We start from the raw sequence: 18,058 nt of genomic DNA, 5'->3' as shown, positions 1-18,058 counted from the left end.
CTGTACGTGATTTATCTAATTGGCTCGTCGTAAAATCGCAGGAATAGGAATTGGACCGACTTGCACAACTGCGATGCTGCCTTGCGACTGGAAATAGTCTTCAAGCGACTGCAGTGTGATTACGATTGTATCGTACGATTTTATGACTGCTATTATAGACGAGCCTGAAAATCTAACCTGAAAAGTGCAGATATAAAACATTTATAATTTATAAAGACGGACTCTTGAAATATTTTATTCATTGTTGATATTACATGCAAAACATGGTTTACTTGCACTTTCCGTCAAATTTAACGGAGGAAGAGCTGATGCTGCAAGCCAAATATAACAAACTTAAGAGAAAGGTATATATTGAGGTTATATTTGCTTTTTCAATCATGAATGCATTATGGTTAGGTTCGGGGAGCAACTTCAATAAATAACAAAGATTGAGCACGCTCATAGCGCTAAAAGCGTGCTCCCCGAACCCAGCCTATATGTATTTGTGTATGTACACAATTATTGCAATAAATTATAGTAAGACGTAAAAAAAAAAAATAGAAAATGTGCTAAACAATTAAAAATTATTGTAGCAAATAATAAAATTTATTTAACAAATTGTAAGGGTCTGAGCACGAACTTTTGGATAAATGCATAACTATAAGAATAAGGAAATTGATTAGTTCATAAGCATATGCATAAGGAAATTGATCAATCAATTTCCTTATACTTATGGTTATGCAAAAGTCTCTGCTCAGGTCCTTAAGTTAAATTTTCTAAATTTAACTGCAAAAGTAAAATATTTATTCTTTCAGTAATAATTATATTTACATATGTCTTTTGATTATATTTTCAGTCATTGTTACTTTTTGTTTATAGAAAAAGGCTCTGCAAGATTTAAAGGCTCCTAAACAGGAAGTAGAACGTATTCCTCAAGTGCTAAAACGACCTACAGAAGCAAGAGATGCTCGCGAAGTAGCTAAGAAATTAATCAAATCTGGTGTAATCACAGCTCCAAAGATACCTAAACGACCGGAGCAAACTTTTAAAAGATCTCGTGGACTAGAAAGAAAATTAAACAGTACAGAAAAAACAATTAGTTCTTACCAACCATTCTCGGCAACACAGGAAGAAGAAGAAACAGAGGCCAAGAGACCAAGAGTAAAAGATTTGTACAATAGCTTTGTTGGCGCTCAAGACACTGGAGATAGAAGTGTCAGCGACACACAATCTCCAAAGCAAGAGATTAAACCACGTGCGGGAAATACAATATTTGTATGTGGCTACAAGATAACAGAAGATTATCTTAAGAAACATTTTCAAAATTTTGGAAATATTGTTAATATTTCAATGGAAGTAGAAAAAAAGTAAGTACAAATTATTTTTCCTATATATACAACAATATGAACTCAAAACAAATGCATTAAAAATATTTTTGCAGTTATATAATATAAATAATAATAAATAATATAAATAAATAATAATTCTAATCTTCCTATGCTTTTTTCTTAGCCGTGGTTTTATAACTTTTGAAAAAGCCGAAGCAGCTGAAAGAGCAATAAGTGAAATGGATGGTAGTATGGTCTCTTCGATCCAATTAAAAGTATCATTAGCAAGGAGACAACCTGTAATAGAACCTGTGAGCGATATGTCTAGTTCTATGTGGTCACCAATTGCAGCTAACTATTCACAAAAAAGCGCACATAAAGACAGACGCGATCTTAAAGTTTATGAAGAGGACCTTTTTCAGTAAATGTAAGTATTTTTACATTACTCATAATTTTTCAAATGTTAACTATAATTCTGTACGATAATACATATTTTATATATAGATACATATACACGATATATATATATATATATAAACTTTCTTTTTAATTTATTTCTAATATTACATATATCTTCTATTTCATTGCGACACATTATGTGTCATTATTAAAACAATAAATTTGGATATATAGCAAACAATTTTCATGAGAATATAGACTTACGTTTTTTTTTTTTATAGCACGCAATAACATCTTATATATGCATGAGAGTGCATATATAATATGCTAAAATACGAGTGGGAACTGAAAAGGAATTTAAGAACAAAAAAAATTACTTAACAATCTAACTAGCAAAAATACAGATTTTTTGCTATATAATATTTTCTTTTTAATAAAAAAAAAAATATATTATATGAACTATTTCTTAATATTTTTACACTTAGAAATTTACTTGTATATATTATACAATAGATTAATTAGACCAAAAGTTGTTGTAAATAATATACTTCAGGTATTAATTGTACATTTGGCACAATGATAAAATTACAATTTGTTTGTTACAAACCTGGCATTTTTCTTTATTTTGTAGTTTAACTATAATACCGTTCTCCAATTCCTTGCTTTGTCCTAGTCTGTATTTTTTTTATTATTTCCTTCAACACAAAATTATTGTTATATAAAACAAATTTATAGAAGAATATGAAATTTTAATTTCTACATACCAATGAATTATTTATGAATATGCATATGATGTAGGCTGAATTGTAGAAAACATATTATTGAGGGGGATTAAAATAATCCCAATGGTGAAGATGTGTTACAGTTTGTGTTCTACTGAAATAATATATCAATAAGCCTACGATCAAAAGTAATAGAGCACATATTACTAGTTCTACCTCTCTAATTTTCTCTGTCGTATCATCTATACTTATTGTGGACGTTAAATACCTTATAAAATGCCTTATGGCTTTTATACCAGCAGATCGAAGAGCTCGGAGAAGTTGCTGTGTAGTGTCTATAACACCAGGTTCTATATTAATATGTCGATTTGTTTCATTCAGAGAAAAAAATTGCATTGGAATTTCAGAGGCTGGAAAGGCGATTAAATGAGTTGCATTTAAAGGCAAAGAGGATACTGGTGATTCAGAGGATTCCCTTTGTCTCTCTCTAAGGGATTGTTCTGTATCAGAAGAGTGGGAAATGACGGCACGTTGAGGTTGAGCGTTTTTAGGGACACTATGTCTCGTGTCCGAAGAATAGGAAATGATAGCACGCTGTGGTTGAACATCCATAGAGGTACCGTGTCTCTGTACGATTGATTCAGGTATATCGGGAGTCACAGAGATGGCTGGTGGCAATGAACGGACTGGGGACGCGGTTTGTCGCATGATACCTTTGCTAGGCGAAGGGGATCTAGACCTCGACTTGCGAAGAGTCTGTTCTTTACTATCAAACAAATCGTCCTTGCTACCATGAAGACTCGTAGATGTTGTGCTCGGGTCGGCAACAGTAGTAGTAGTTGTTGTAGTTGTAGTAGCAGTAGCAGTAGCAGTAGCAGTGGAAGCTGTAGTAGTAATCTGGATAGAGCTCGGAAGCTCGTCAACGCGTTCTGGCGACTCTCTCGATTCGGAAGCTCGAGTTGAAGGCACATCCGACAGAGGATATGAGGCACGAGATTCGTCGACGTGAAAACCCGCTGTGGTTTGCGAACTCAAAGTTAGGGGATGTTCGGAATCTAAAATGTGTAAGGACTTATCTTGAATATCTTGAGCAACTGTGAGCAAATGTGTGGTGATTTCGTCTTTACCCTTGGATTCTAATTCATCTATTGCAAGTGTTTGGGAGGAAGGGAATTCTTTGGCTTGAGCAACTGAGAAAGCGTGTGATATCTTTTTGTCCTTGACATCTATTATGTCTGTTTTAACAACCTTTTGGTCCTCGTTAGCCTCCGTCTCCTTGTCTTCCGCTGATTCATTCACGATAGCATCATCAGATTCTGCCACTTCCCGCGAATCTTCTTGCGAAACAGATTCCTGCTCTCGAACTTGAGTGTTGTCCGTCATAGGAATGTCGGTTATTTTGTGACTTGCGGAGTCCTCGCTTTCGCAATGTCTCTCCTGCATTACGGTTTCCAAGTGGCTCCTAATCGCCATTAGTTCCCTGATGATCGCTGGTGAAAAACTCTCCTCCACGGAACTGATGCCGCCCTTCAATTCTGATGCCGTAATCATCATTGCATCCACTTCGGACGCCACAATTTTATGTGCTTCTATCTGTGATACGCTCAGCCGATCGACCTTCAAATCGCCAACTTCGAGACTGCTGATTCTCAACGGTTCGTCAGGTAACAGACCTGAGAATCTGATCTGAGGTCGTGATTGTGATTCTTCTTCAACGCGTTCTTCCAAATGCGGCACCGATCTGTGCTTGTCTTCTAAATCCGTTTCTCTCATCGGCGACGATGTCAATGACATCGTGTCATATGCCATTCGAATGTCTTCTTCCTGCCGCTCTTCTTCCTCTTCTTCTATCTCTTCTTCTACCTCTTCTTCTTCCTCTTCATCCTTTCGTATAAACTGCGACATTGGCAGTGGCGGTACGGGCGGCGTACCTGTCCTACTTGGGCTGGGTATGCGCTCCATCGACACCATTACTTGTGAACCTGATCTTGAAGGCGCCACTATGAGTTTCGCCTGAGTGATCTCCTCGATCACCATATCATCCGGCAATGGGTCGGTTTGTGTCGCCGCCGTCGTCTCCATTGTCTCTGAATATTCGAACGGGGTGCGAGGTCGTTCAATGATTGCATGCTCTTTTTTCGCCCTGGGTGGTCGCGGCGGTGCTGGAAGCGGTCGGCCTTGGATCTTGTTAAGCATTCCACTGCGGAGATCTCTATGCTCGATATCTTCTGCGTCAATCTCGATGTACGGCGCGGATTCAGCGGGTGTTACAGTCATATCGATAATCGTTTCCGATACCATGCTGGTATCCCTCGTTCTGGCGGGTCCCAGAGTGCTGTACGCTCGTTGAGGTCGCTTAGGCGGTGTCGGCCTCGGCGTCGTAGCGAACTTGTTGCGTTTTCTCCTGGGTGGCGGTGGTCTGGGCGGTTTCTCCCGCTTCTCTACGATCGCGTAACCGGAGAAGTCCTGCGCCGAGCCGTTCTCATCCTCTCGCGGTATATCCTCTTCCACGTAGCCGGCTTCCGGCAAAGATTCCGCGCCGTGTGATGTCCTGTCCTCATCGGCAGCAACCGATGTCGTCCTTGAACGGGATCGTCTCTTTGGCGGTACCGGTATCGGTTCTGGCGCGGATTCTGCCCGTCGGTGCCGCGCATCTAAGTTTACAATGTTCTCATGACTCGCGGACATTATGATATTACGCTCGACCAACGACTGCCGCGATCGCGATGGTCTCATTGGTATCACGGGCTTCTTGGACTTGGCAATTTCGATTTCACACTCGTCACCACGATGACCATTGCAGATTGGTACACTTACATCGCCATTTCTCCGGTCCATTATCATCTCTCGGTGCGAACGCTTCCTGCGTACTGGTACCGCAGGTGGTGTAGCTGGTAGAACGGATGAATCAAGTATAGCAGAGGAAAAGAGTATCGATGTTTCCATTGGCGGTTGTGATTGACTGCGTAAAGATGATCTCGACTTTCTTCGTGCCGGTTTTACCACGACTATGTCGTCCAATGGTTCCTGCAATGGTTCTGGTTGATTTCCCTCTGTCTGATATACCACGCGATGTCTAGAATCACTTCTAGAATCGCTTCTCGTACGTTCGCGGAACATCTCGTCCACGAGCGAAGCCTCTCGACTGCGTCGAGCTACCGCCGCGCGTTCCCGTTTCGGTCTAGCCGGTGGTATCGCTTCGGTAGACCGCTCCACTGAAGCTAAACCTTCCTTATGTTTCCTTAAAGTTCGCGTTCTCATAGGACGTTGAGGCGGCGGAGTAGGTGGAAGCTCATCATCCTGCAAAGCGCTGATTTTCGATCTGAGAGCTTCTCGAATCTCGTCGGTTAAATAATTTTCTAAGTTTATATCGTCCTGACTGATACCGCTTGCTCGCACGAAGAATTCGTCAGAATCAATCTCTTCTATGACTCCTCGACGTCTTCGATCGCAAGAACTACCGCTAGACGCTTGATGTTCTCGATCGGACTGCATCGAAGAAGGTTCATGTTCCTCTTCGCCCTCCTCCAATTCTCCCTCTTCTTCTTGCTCCTCCTCAGACGCCATTTTATGCGGTCCGTATCGTCTCGGATCTACGGCCATGAATGCTCCTTCGTATCCTTCTCGTTCCAAAATTCGCGGTATATCTTCGTCCAACGATAGCGATCTAGGAATTGGTCTGAATTTTTGCTCAATCATTATCTCTTGATTATCTGCGTGCCAATCGTCTCGCATCGCCGCATTTTCATTGTCTTCGATTTCGTCTCTGTGAACACGTTTTATTTCTCGATCGTCATATGATTTCGGGTCCATCACTTCTTCGTGTTCGTATGATTCTTCCTGCCGTTCCGACATCTTATGGATTCTCCTCGGTGGAGCCAGATGCCGATCCGACATCTCTGATGACTCTTGCTCATAGTCCATGTATTGTATCTCCTCTTCGTCGTACTGTTCCCGTTTTCTCGTATCCTCCCACGGAATCGCGCGAGCCGCTGCCAATATCTCCTCTTCTGTTCTAGCGGACAACCTTGGCGGTTCTTCTATCGAACTCTGATGCCACGGAGGAGAGCCATCGCTCGCCGCTGCCTCTTCCTCCGGATGACCCTGATTATTACTTGAGTTTCCGAAACGCTGAGTCCATCTGGCGCTGAAGGGTTTCCCCTTCCGAGCACGAGGAAAAGTCGCACTCTCCGCAGATTGAGTCCTAGAATCCTTGGGCGAGGATGTCGCGTATTCACCATGCTTCTTGGACTTCTTGTCGAAAATGCGCGGATACGTGGCGAAATCGAAGATGTTACGCTTAGAACCTACGGTGGATTCGGTTGAATGTTGCTGTTGTTGCTCGCGCAGAGAAGGCGGCCGTTTGATGCGAGCAAGCGCATCTGGCAAACGGATGTTGGGTTTCTTGATATTAAACTTTGGCCTCTCCGGCAAGTGGAAGCGCGACTTGTCTGGGAAACTGAATTTTGGTCTTTCCGGTAGATGAAATTTGGATCTGTCGGGCAAACTGAACTTTGTTCGATCGAGGCTGAATTTCGCCGTCTTCTCAGATATAGATGTTCTTATCCGATCCATTCTGCTGGGTCGCTTTTCCACCGATTTGCGGGATTTTTCCGACTTGCCACTGCTCGTTGCCGTCGATCTCGTCGTCGTCGTTGTCTTCGTCGTCTTTTTATCAGGCTTCTGCCGTTTTTGCGGGAACGAGAACGTGGGACGCTGAAAGCCCCGGAGCCGAGAACGCAGCTTATTAGCTTGCGTCTTCATACGCTGAGATAAGCCGCGAGCGCCGCGTCGAAGCGGCAGTTCCTCCATCGCCGACGAGTCTACCTGGAATAATGAATATGTGCTTCCATGAGAAATAATGCGAGTTAAAAAAAGAATTATCTAATTTATAATTGCCTCTTAAAGTATTTAAAAAATTTTTAAAAAATAAATTAAGAATAAAAAATTTCCAAACAAAAAAATTTACTTGTAGTGTAATACAAAGAGTAATTGTAAGATTTTTGAATTGCAATCTACTTTTTAATATTAATTATTCTGTGGTAGAAACTTTTCTACTTCATAAAATATAAAAATTGACACACTTAGATATTATAATATTGGTCAAACACAATCCTCACTTTGAGGTCACAATGAAAATAAATCAGTATCATGCGAAACATTCGAAACATGCAATATCGTTTAGAAACACGCGAAATACATTAAAAGTTATATTTTAAATTACTATGACGTAGCTAGTCACTATAATTAATCGCAAAGTAAGTTATATATTGTCAGAAAATTTCGAATTTATTTATTAAATTCACCGCAATTATCGCGAAGACTTTACGCATCACAACAATTTGTGCGAGCTAGTTTATGCTCCCATTGAAAAATACCGGCAAGGTCGAAGAATGATTAATATTTCGACGGATCATACATATTCTTGGAACCGATTGCACAATCGAGATGGAGAGGCTCGAGTTTTCTGGAACGTATTGCGAGTAACGCGATTGCACAATCGGACAGTGACACGTTCGTTTCTCCTTTTTACACACGAATTTCGCTAAATATAGGCTCCATTCGGCACAAGTGATGGACTAAAGACAACAAGATCAATCTCACAAGCCTCGTGATGTTTTTAAATTCCGGAGGTCTCCATCGCAACTATATTTAACCGCTTTTTCACAGTATTCTTTTTTATTCAATTTATTACCACAGTAGCCGCGATTCTCGGGGATGAAGTTTCTATTGATTCTTTTGGAAAAAAAAGGGATAAACCAATATTGTATCGATATATCGTTAATATAGTTCCATATTACTTCTCCAGAGATTGTTTTCAGACTAAACAGATTTTTCTGCGACAGCAAATTTTTTTTCTCCATGCGCTATCCTATGAATATTAATCTTCTCAAGGCCAAGATCGCGGTGGGAACATTACCTGACTGGTATTGACCTCGCCGTCGGTCCTGGACTCGGTGTAAGGAGTAGGCGCGTCGAGAAATCGCTCCTCGAGCCTGTCCTGGAATTGCTGCGCCGTAGGCTCCTGTTCCTCGGAAGTGTCGCCGGTCCCGCCAAGCTCGCGGCCCTCCATCGCGCTGTCCTCGATCTTGCCATCCAGCGGGAGGACTAAATCGCCATCCAGGATCAGCTCCGGCGGCAACCGGCCCCGGTCGTCGATACTGTCGTCGCTGTCGGCGACGGGCATCACGTCCGTGTCGGTGATACGCACGACCGGCGCCATCGCCGGATGCGACGGCGGCGCGATCGGTTCGTACTCGTGCTCGCTGTACCAAAAATTCATGTTTATATCTTAATACGAGAGTCGGATACAATTAAAATTTTATATTATAAATAAAAAGGTTCACTTTTTATATGTATGTAGTTTTGCGTGCGATTTGTGATACCGTGCAAGTGTCGAATGTTTAGAAATATGTCCTTAACGAAATGCAAGGAAATATCTTTATTATACTTTGCATTGTGTGAGAATTGGAGATGTAAAAAAAGCTTTTTTTTTTCTAATAGAAAAAACATTTTTTTCATTATTTTTTTAAATATACAATATTATTTTTCTTTATATTTTTTTATTAAATATAATAAAAAAAAAAAATTTTTATTAATTAAAAAAAGTAATTACATAATTATATAGCCAATTTGAATGCGAGCTACATTTAAAATAATAATGATTAATTCAATCATCTCATCAAATCTATCATCTAAAAAGTTAAAAGTAATGAAAAATCAATTTGCAATAATCAAAATATAAAGATATTAAACATCTGAAAAAATAAAATTTTGAGAAAAAAGATTTGTTATTTTTTTCATAGAAAACCGCTTTTTATAAAAAAGAAAACATTTTAGTTCTTGTTCTATTTATATCTCTAGTGAGAATAGAAATGTCGCATGAACAAACTGCAATCGCGCACGATGAATTTATTGTCAGATGAATTATCATTGTTAACATCATCGAAATGTTCCGATAATATTTAAGATGTTTAAGATGTAAATTCTAATATCTAAAATAATCACGATATTCATATGAAAATGTCATAATAAAAAATAAATATTCTTCTTTCGCGATCAATCATCATATCTATAATAGATCAAAATACACACTGGGATATCATGGCACATGTATATAAAATTCATTTCAAACGTGTCTCTTGCGTATTTTAGAGAACAATGTATCTTCTAATTCCTTCCATTCGATCATGATATATCGCCCCACATTGCGATGATCTCTTTTTGATCTCATGAGACCAATGCAAACGAATGCAGGACGAAATTACACAGGATATCTACATCGGAATAGTCATGTCGATCGAACAAAACTCATCAACCGATATGTCACTGATGTCACTGGTAATTTCACGTTATGTTCGTTTTAGATTCACGAATCGAATCAAAATCGATATATTGTGCGTTTAGTGTCCCTTTAAATCGAAAAGTAGTCCATGCATTTCCTGTAGACATTGTATTTTATATTTTTCTAAAAATATGCTATTTATAGTATTTATATATTAATTTTTGCATTTAAAAAATATGATTATAAATTATGAGTGCAAAATTTTTCACACTATTTACTTTATAAAGCAGAAATCGAATGTGAATTCGGTAAGTTGAATTTTCGATGCTACAGATAGGGAAAAATAACATAAACATTAGAAATATCTAACGCAGAGATATCTAAAAAACATTTTTAATTTTTCAGATTTAAATTTTTAAATTTTACAAATTTCAAAAATCTTTCTAGCATTTCAGTGTTGTTTAGAATACATCTTTTATCATTACAATTGTTACGTCCTCGCGTGAATAAAAATATTATAATTAATTAAAGATGTTGATAATTGATTAAAGATAAATTTTATCGCAACATCTGATTCTGTAGCATCGTGATTTAGACTTACTGAATCATTTAACGCGCTTTATACAGTATCCAATACACGGTCTAATGGTTCCGGACGTCCATCCCGGGGAGGTCATGGCGTATACCGGTACGCGGATGCGGGACGAGGGTCGCGGACGGGGAACTGGACTTGGCGGACTTTGGGAGCTGACCGAGCTTTCTATCTATAGCCAGCCGGGCGAACCTTAAATAGCCGCGGTGGTCTGCGACGTGGTTTCGCACGATGTAACCTATACCCGATGCGCGAAGAGGACAGGTGGGTCAGATAATCTCACGGTTAATTTCGCGAAGGTAGAAAGACCACCTTACATCATCCACTATCCATGTGGGCGAGGGTGAGATGATCAACGTGTTTAGCGCCAGTTTCGATAGAAGAAAGGTATACTGACCTGCAGCGAACCGCAGGTGGCTGCTGCATCGTCCTGGATGATGGTCTGACGAGAAGAGCACGTCGTTCCGGCAGAAGCGAGTCGCTCTGGTAGTACTGACAGCCGCAACGGACCTCGCGTCCGAGGCTCGACGTCGACGAAGCGCGTCCTCGTTGCTCCGGCTCCATCCCCACCCCCGGAGAAACGACGCCGCTGATCCACCTCCAGTCTTTTCTTCCTCTGTCTGTCTACCTGATTTGACGTCGACGATCAACAAACGACGACGACGTTTCGTAGTTCTTTCCGAGACGTCGTCAACGAGACGTCCTTCGTCTCTTGATCGAAGAGAAGAGGAAGAGAGAGAGAGAGAGAGAGAGAGAGAGAGAAAGAAATAATATGGAGAGAAGGAGGCTGAGCGGTCGCTAGAGGAGCCCGCTGCAGCGGCTCCTAGCCGACTCTCTTCTGTACCCTCGGCCGTCCATCGCGAGCGCGACCGGAGCGGACATCAAATTATTTATAGCAGCCACCGGTATTCGATGGGCCGCGACACTGTCTCGGGAACGCCCGAGTCACCTGGTGCATCTGTGGTCGTCGTCGCAGTGCACGTGTACTGTCGTGACAAATTTTATCTGGTGCATCACCCCGCGCGAGAATATTCGGAAGGCTGATCGAGAGACGATGTTTCTTCTCCTCTTCATTTAGTTTTCGTTTGGTAGACGTAGAAGAAATCACGTCATGATTGGCTAAGTATCAAAAATAATGTATTGTGTTAATACGATATTTGTTGATATCTCCAGTTATCGAGAAAAGCGAAGAATGTGATTGTGAAATATGTCAACATGTACATGATTATTCGAATCTACCATCGTCGTTCGGCATAGAATTTCTCAACGATAATATACATTGACATGTGCCGCTAACACAGCACGAAATTAGGGTACAGCTGTGGTATTCTACGTTACATTAGCATCACTTACCGCTGTCTTAATTATCGAAGAAGGTCACTTGTGCAACGCTTTAGCAATACAATTATTCAATAATTCTTTCGCGTAATTTTACTTATGTATAAGGTCATAATTTTTTTTTATCGTTATCATAACAAAAAATAAAAGAAGCACGATTCTTACACGAGATCCTCAATTCTTCTAAAATCCTCTACTTTCGCTTATTAATTATTCTTCAGAGATCTGCAACTAATATAAAGCAGGAACATGTTGATAAATCTGAAAAGTTGAACATTTTTGGTATTTTCTCGAAGCGATTTCGATTTGAAATGCAGGACAAAGATCGTGTGGCTTGGTTGAAAGATGAAATGTTTTCTGCTTGGACAATCTCGTTGCAATGACACGCATCTTTTCGCAAATCCAGCACAATGCGAAGAAAGCATGAAGATCCGGCATAAGATTGTGTCACATCTTGGCATTCGATGCCAACATCGCGAAATAATATTGTTGATGACACCTAAACAAATATCAAATTTGTGTTAATACGCTTCGGTCAATGTAAAAATAATTTGTAGAAAAGAGCCGCGCAGTTGCGCTGTTCTTCTCGAAATCTACATTCGTTATTGTACATATTCGTAATTCAATGTATATGTATATAAGTGTGTCTCAAAATTACCGGCATATTTCATGTATTGAAAAAAAAAATCGCAATCAGAGCTTATTTTTTTTGTAAAATATAAACTGCATACACACACACACACACACACACACACAAAGTCATCTTTATATGTCTTTAATCATGATATATAAATAAATCGGTCTAATATATAAATTAATAAACATTGATCGACGATACATTGTTTCTAAGAAACAGTTGAATTTGATTTAAAAGGTGAGAATTGAAACAATAATTTTTTTGAAACATCCTGTATATATATTAGACATTTTATTATGAATGGTAAGACCGAGAAGATGATTCAAATATAAAAATAAATCGAGATCAATCATCCAAGCTTAAAAAAGCGCTAAAATTATTATTAGCTCTTCAATTCTCGAGATCTCTATTTTCTTGTAAAAATAAAATTTCATATAAAATAGTTTTATTATATTTATTTTATTCTACATTTCCGATTTTTATTTTTGCATGTAAAATTATCTATAAATTCTCGGTTACTATTTATTGTACGAAACATTTGCATATAAATATGTAAATATATAGCATTATATCTTTTCTCGCATTTGTGGCATATTATACAGGGTGTTTCGGATATACTCTATGACACTTTTAGTCATGAATATTAAATTAAAAAATATTAATATAGATTCACAATAATTTCTGAGACATAAACAATTAGAATTCAGAAGATATAATCAAGAGTTGATAAATCAAGTTTTTTGTAAATAACGAAATATTGTTTTTTAACTAATTTTATATAAGATTTACTTCAACAAACCTTTAATTTAACTGCCAAGATATTTAGTCTACAAAATTGAAGGGCGGACGGTGCTACGCGATGCAATTTTCGCAAAGATTCCGCTCGAAATCCAACTATATTCCATTGACTGAAAGATGGTCCGGTAGATCTGAAACTCTCCATTCTTTGCAATACTTTATAAAATATATAGAATGTACAGCATGTGTATAAATATATAATACATTACGTATGTATGTGTGTGAGTGTATGAGAGGTGTGTGCGTATGTGTGTGTGTGTGTTGTGTGTATATTATGCTAGGAGTTCTATAACGACATTCGCTCGACGTTCGTTCGGCCGCTAAGGTCCGATATTGTGGTTGTCGTCCAGGAGGGATGATCACATGTACAAATGAACGCGAAACATTTTCTTCGATAATCTTCCAACTCGCTCGTTCCGTACGAGTCATCATCCGTGCGGTTAACGTCAAACTTGCAGGCCGCGGTCTACTTTTTGCTTATAAATAAACAAGCGGAGGAGAAAAGAGACGTTGCGCGCGTGGGTGATGACGGCTCGGCCGATCGCAAGTGACCATGGTAATGAGTCTCTATCTTGAATCGCGCAAAGTTAGCGCGGAGATAGAGCTCTTTTACGGTGCGTGTTTTACGAGACAGAAAGAATGCAAATATCGGGGATTATATTATTCGTATGAAAATTATATTGCCATTCCATATATATATGTATATATATATATATATATATATATATATATATATATATGTACATATATATACATACATATACATATGTATATGTATATATATATACCTATGTTACAATTCAAGCATTCAAATTCGCATTTTTTTCATCGAGCGTGTAACTTTCTCAAAGAAAACCCAAAGCAGTAGTTTTTTTTTATTTTTACATTATCAGTCCGAAGCGTCGGTGCGTAGTAGCAGTACACTCGTTCGATCGTGTATTTAGGGATTCTCGATGTCGCAGCGCAGCGCGAACGGTATAATCGGACGGTGTAAACAAGTCCCGTCGTCTATGAATCACGTTAAATCTCGGTAGAGCGATATCGTGCTTCAGTGCTGCATATCGTATAACATATATCGCAATACTACCATTCGTGTGCCGTATTTGGAAATCTCGGGATCGTTCCTCGTCTCTTTTTCAGAGTCCCGGGATCGAGTCACACGTACACACGTGGCCGCTATCTCGCGATTACTGCGAAGACGCGGTTTAATGAGGTCTCAGTGTAACGATTTTATTGTTGCAATTGTAATTACAGTAGTCGTAATCGTAATCGTGGTTGTGAGATGGTAACAGAGTCGTGTCGGGGCCTGAGCAAGGAAGATGCCGGGGTCAGGCGAGCTCGTTACTATCCGGGAAATGGTCACGTGCATCCAGACAGGCGGCCAGATCGAGCACCAGATGATGAAGAGTTGGATGCTCGAGGACCTCCGCGTCCGGCAGAGGCGGATGGCAACGCGGCCTCTGTTGACGACCTCTGAACGAACGATGTAAATTCAGCACCACGTCACAGAACACGTAGCGTACCAGCAGTAGCCGCAGAAAGTCGTCGCCAAAGAACTGCAGTACGCTGGTCTCTGTAAATTACAAGATCATGGGTAATATTAAAAAATGAGAACGGTTTGCGATTTGACGGAGAAGGGAATGCCCGTTAAATATCAAATTTTTTTAATTCACAGCATTAAAATAGACGCGTATATTTTTTTCGTGTTGATCTTTCATTAGCGCAAGTTCGATGAGAAATCGTGTTACATTTTCTTAATCTTATTTCATAAATTAAGCTTTTAATTTAATTTATTTTCTCAAAATGATGTAGAAGTGTTGAATTATAAAAAAAAAAGAAAAAAATTGTTGTCAGATAAAGCGATGTCTTCGAGATTGATTTGGCGAAACTCTTTAATTTTCAATGACTAAGTTCATCCGAGAATTTGTTCAACTGAAAGATATTTCAATACTGTTTTCAACAAAGCACGGGTTTGTTCGAGATAGTTTACGATACATCGTTTCATCTCGGTGAAAACAATAGTTATCCCTCAGAAGTTAAAGAGATACGCAGAAATCGAGAACGCAAGTTCGCCAATAAATTTGCTTGGATCTAGGCCAAACGTGTTTATTGTTGTAACACGATCGTAAGTCGCATTCGGTGAGACCGGCTGCTGTTGCACTAACGAGAATACGCCCTCGTTTTGACGATAAAATCTTAATCTTGCTCGCCTTTTTCTTAATATCGCGTTATAACTGTCAAACACCACGCAACATATTGGTCTAAGCTAAATAAATTTTTGTCGATAATTGTATGCCGTACCTATTTAGATGAGTTCTATTTAAAATTGTAGTGCATATTTTAAACGGTTTTTAACGCTGAAATTTTAAAAAACACTGAAAATATTTTAATATTTAAATTTGATGATTAGAATGTTTAATAAAATATTAAGCGTTAAGTGCTTCTATCTCGAATTAGAGTATAAATGGTCTCAATTAAAATCGTCTTATTAAATAATATCAATTTTTAAACAAAATCAGCGAATTGTCGGGAGAAACTGATCTAAAGAGAGCAATTTCAGAATCTCCTAAAATTCATCGTTTTTTATTTATTTTTTTGCTATCGAATCGGCTTCACAACCGTTTTCGTTTGATCGAAGCTTCAAGACAATGATTACGTCGAGTATCCTTACCGCATCGGGAACGCGTTACGAGCTGACTGGCCTCGTTAAGGAATCGCTCGATGTAACGCTGGCAGCGCTCCCAATGTTGCACGGGCAGACTCCCGACGTTGCATATAAGGCAGAAGGCGGCGAGGGGGGCGTGAAGAAAGAGGGTGAACAGGCTGCCACTGTGTCGCAGGTCGCGCAGAGTCGGTGGCACATCCTGCGGCGACATCAGCACCATCAGGGGCTGGCCGAAGTAGCGCGGTATCTGCTGGAACACGAAGCTGTTGTCCGAGTCGACGACGACGAAGAGTGGCTTCCTGGTGAACGGATAGAGATCGCCCGGGTACAGGCAATGCGGCTCCTTGCCACCGGCCGGCCTCTTCCCATGCTCGGGATCCCTCTTGCTGCACGTGGACACGCCACCCAGGTCGTACCCCACTGTAGGATCGCAAGATTTTATCAACATCGTGCAATTCTGCGTTCGCCGAGCCGTCAGATGGATGTCGGGCAACTTTGAGGAAATCTCGAAATTCTGTCCATGTTTATTTGTCAGCGAGATATTTCGTATCGAGATTTAAAAACGATATATATTCTGACTGATCTTCCATCAGCAAATGTTTCAGTCATCTTATCTACAAAACTTTTAAATGTTTGATATTTAAATATTATTGATAACACATACCGACAAAAAAAATTTTTGTCAAGTAACTCTAATCAGAATAGGTGCTTCTGATAGATTTTCGGCCACAAAAAACAATGTCGCTGTCCAAATTGCTCCGCATCATGTCAGATTTTAAAATTATTTTGAATTTTAGGAGTGAGAAATCAGCAATTTTTCATTTCAAAATTCACGATAACTGATGGAGCAATTGTTTTTTGTGGCCAAAAATTTATAAAAAAAAAACATTACTTTGATTAGAGTTACTTAACAAGAATTTTTTTGTCGTCCTGTAATTAATGGTCAAAAATTAGAAATAAAAGAAATGAATTTAATTAAATCACAAAAGATTTTGACTTTGTGTGTGTGTATATATATATATATTACTTAATTTTGTATTGACACTCTATAGTTTCGTGACAAATTCACTTGAATGACAAATGCATAAAATTATATGCAATCTCGTTATCAATATTTCATTTAAAAATTTCAATTGTTCGTAAATAATTATTTATGTCTTTCCCCAAAGTTGCCATCATTCATCGCGACATATATTTTAATTCCAAGCCTAAGTAAAGGTTTTATAATTTTCCAAAGAGCAATTGCGTTAATAAACAAAAGCCGAGGAATTCATTCCGCATTATTTATGTTACCAATTATTGTAATCGATAGACTCGTCTTTCTAATACATTGATATTGATTGCAAAGCTAAATTCGCCATGATACGAATCTTTATTACGAAATAACCTTGATACTAGGACGCGCTATTCCATTTTCCTTTAAAGACCTTGGTTGCAACTAGCGGCGACTGATATACAACCTTGATCTAAGCAATATGTAATCCTAGTCTAAATTGCAATCGACAAAAGTTGCGCATGACATGCGGATAAATGGTTCCTAAGTGACTTTATTTTACTTTTATCAACATAGATAATGCGCAAATTTTATGAAATAGAATAATTAAGTAGACGCAATAATTGAAAAGATAGCATATACATTTTCCATAATAACAAAAATTTCTCTCGAGACTTGAGGTTTATCGCAATATCAAATCGTCAATAGTTAAAAATAACGTTAATATATCTTTTAAGAAATCTGTTTTTTTTTACGCCTAGATTCATACGTATTTTTTCACAAGTGATTTCAAACATTTTTAGAAAATGTCATAACAAAATATATAATAAATAAACAATAATAAACATAATAAATAAACACAAATAAATAAACTCGAGATCACGATGAGTATTTCATTATAATTAGCATCATTGTCAGTCAATAACCGAAATATATATCTCTCATCGTGAAATCACGATGAAAATAAGACGGTTAAATAAAAATACGCTAATTATATCTCGTAAAAGATTTTTTACTTTCTTGATAAAAAGCGACGATAGCGACAAATACAAAAAAAAAAAAAAAAAAATTGTTTAAAAATTCTTGTGAGAAAAATCGAGTCTTGTCCATCGAGTTTGTCAACAAGAGTTTATCTCTGAAATATTTTACAGTCCATTTAGGGCATCCTATACGGTTCGTTTGATAAAAACCGACATTCCGAAAGAAAGAGAGGGAGAAAGAGAGACAGTAGGTGATCGCGTACCACGTGTACGAAACACGTGGTTACGCGGAATGGCTACGAAATCATTGCGGAAAAATTGTTTCTTTATTACTATAATTA

At 38.7% G+C, this 18,058-nt stretch overlaps 3 protein-coding genes and 1 long non-coding RNA gene across 12 annotated transcripts in view; 2 read left to right on the top strand and 2 right to left on the bottom strand.

Annotated features, from left to right (window-relative positions):
• The first annotated feature begins 40 nt into the window (after positions 1–40).
• LOC126852019 (negative elongation factor E) lies at positions 41–14,473 on the top strand. 4 transcript variants are annotated; one of them, XM_050596483.1, is made up of 4 exons: positions 41–344; positions 859–1,346; positions 1,492–1,734; positions 14,333–14,473. In XM_050596483.1, exons 1-3 carry the CDS (start codon positions 255–257, stop codon positions 1,730–1,732), a joined length of 819 nt encoding a protein of 272 aa, XP_050452440.1. In that variant the 5' UTR covers positions 41–254; the 3' UTR covers positions 1,733–1,734; positions 14,333–14,473. The 4 variants fall into 4 exon arrangements, with proteins under 4 accessions (XP_050452440.1, XP_050452438.1, XP_050452437.1 ...); XM_050596481.1 differs by lacking the exon at positions 14,333–14,473 and adding an exon at positions 10,341–10,696; XM_050596480.1 differs by lacking the exon at positions 14,333–14,473 and adding an exon at positions 8,324–8,465.
• Positions 2,237–12,181, bottom strand: LOC126851945 (uncharacterized). 2 transcript variants are annotated; one of them, XM_050596294.1, is made up of 4 exons: positions 10,703–12,176; positions 8,349–8,694; positions 3,677–7,255; positions 3,332–3,483 (listed from the first exon to the last, which is right to left on the bottom strand). In XM_050596294.1, exons 1-4 carry the CDS (start codon positions 10,867–10,869, stop codon positions 3,466–3,468), a joined length of 4,110 nt encoding a protein of 1,369 aa, XP_050452251.1. In that variant the 5' UTR covers positions 10,870–12,176; the 3' UTR covers positions 3,332–3,465. The 2 variants fall into 2 exon arrangements, with proteins under 2 accessions (XP_050452250.1, XP_050452251.1); XM_050596293.1 differs by having other exon boundaries at positions 2,237–7,255; positions 10,703–12,181.
• Positions 13,157–18,058, bottom strand: part of LOC126851982 (protein SCAI) — a 30,577-nt gene continuing 25,675 nt past the window's right edge. For all 5 annotated transcript variants that reach the window (XM_050596399.1, XM_050596400.1, XM_050596398.1 and 2 more), the window contains 2 exons: positions 15,750–16,163; positions 13,157–14,651 (listed from right to left, as the gene is read on the bottom strand). In XM_050596399.1, the coding sequence (XP_050452356.1) occupies positions 14,407–14,651; positions 15,750–16,163 (659 nt within the window). In that variant the 3' untranslated portion in view covers positions 13,157–14,406. The remainder of the gene's footprint in view (positions 14,652–15,749; positions 16,164–18,058) is intronic.
• LOC126852076 (uncharacterized) lies at positions 14,528–17,834 on the top strand. The gene is made up of 2 exons (XR_007687778.1): positions 14,528–14,672; positions 15,919–17,834. It is a non-coding gene; the product is annotated as an uncharacterized LOC126852076 (long non-coding RNA).

The sequence above is a fragment of the Cataglyphis hispanica genome, chromosome 9 (assembly GCF_021464435.1).
Source record: "Cataglyphis hispanica isolate Lineage 1 chromosome 9, ULB_Chis1_1.0, whole genome shotgun sequence".
Taxonomy (NCBI): domain Eukaryota; kingdom Metazoa; phylum Arthropoda; class Insecta; order Hymenoptera; family Formicidae; genus Cataglyphis; species Cataglyphis hispanica.
The sequence above is the reverse complement of the archived record's forward strand: the minus strand, read 5'-3'. Positions and strand labels throughout refer to the sequence as shown.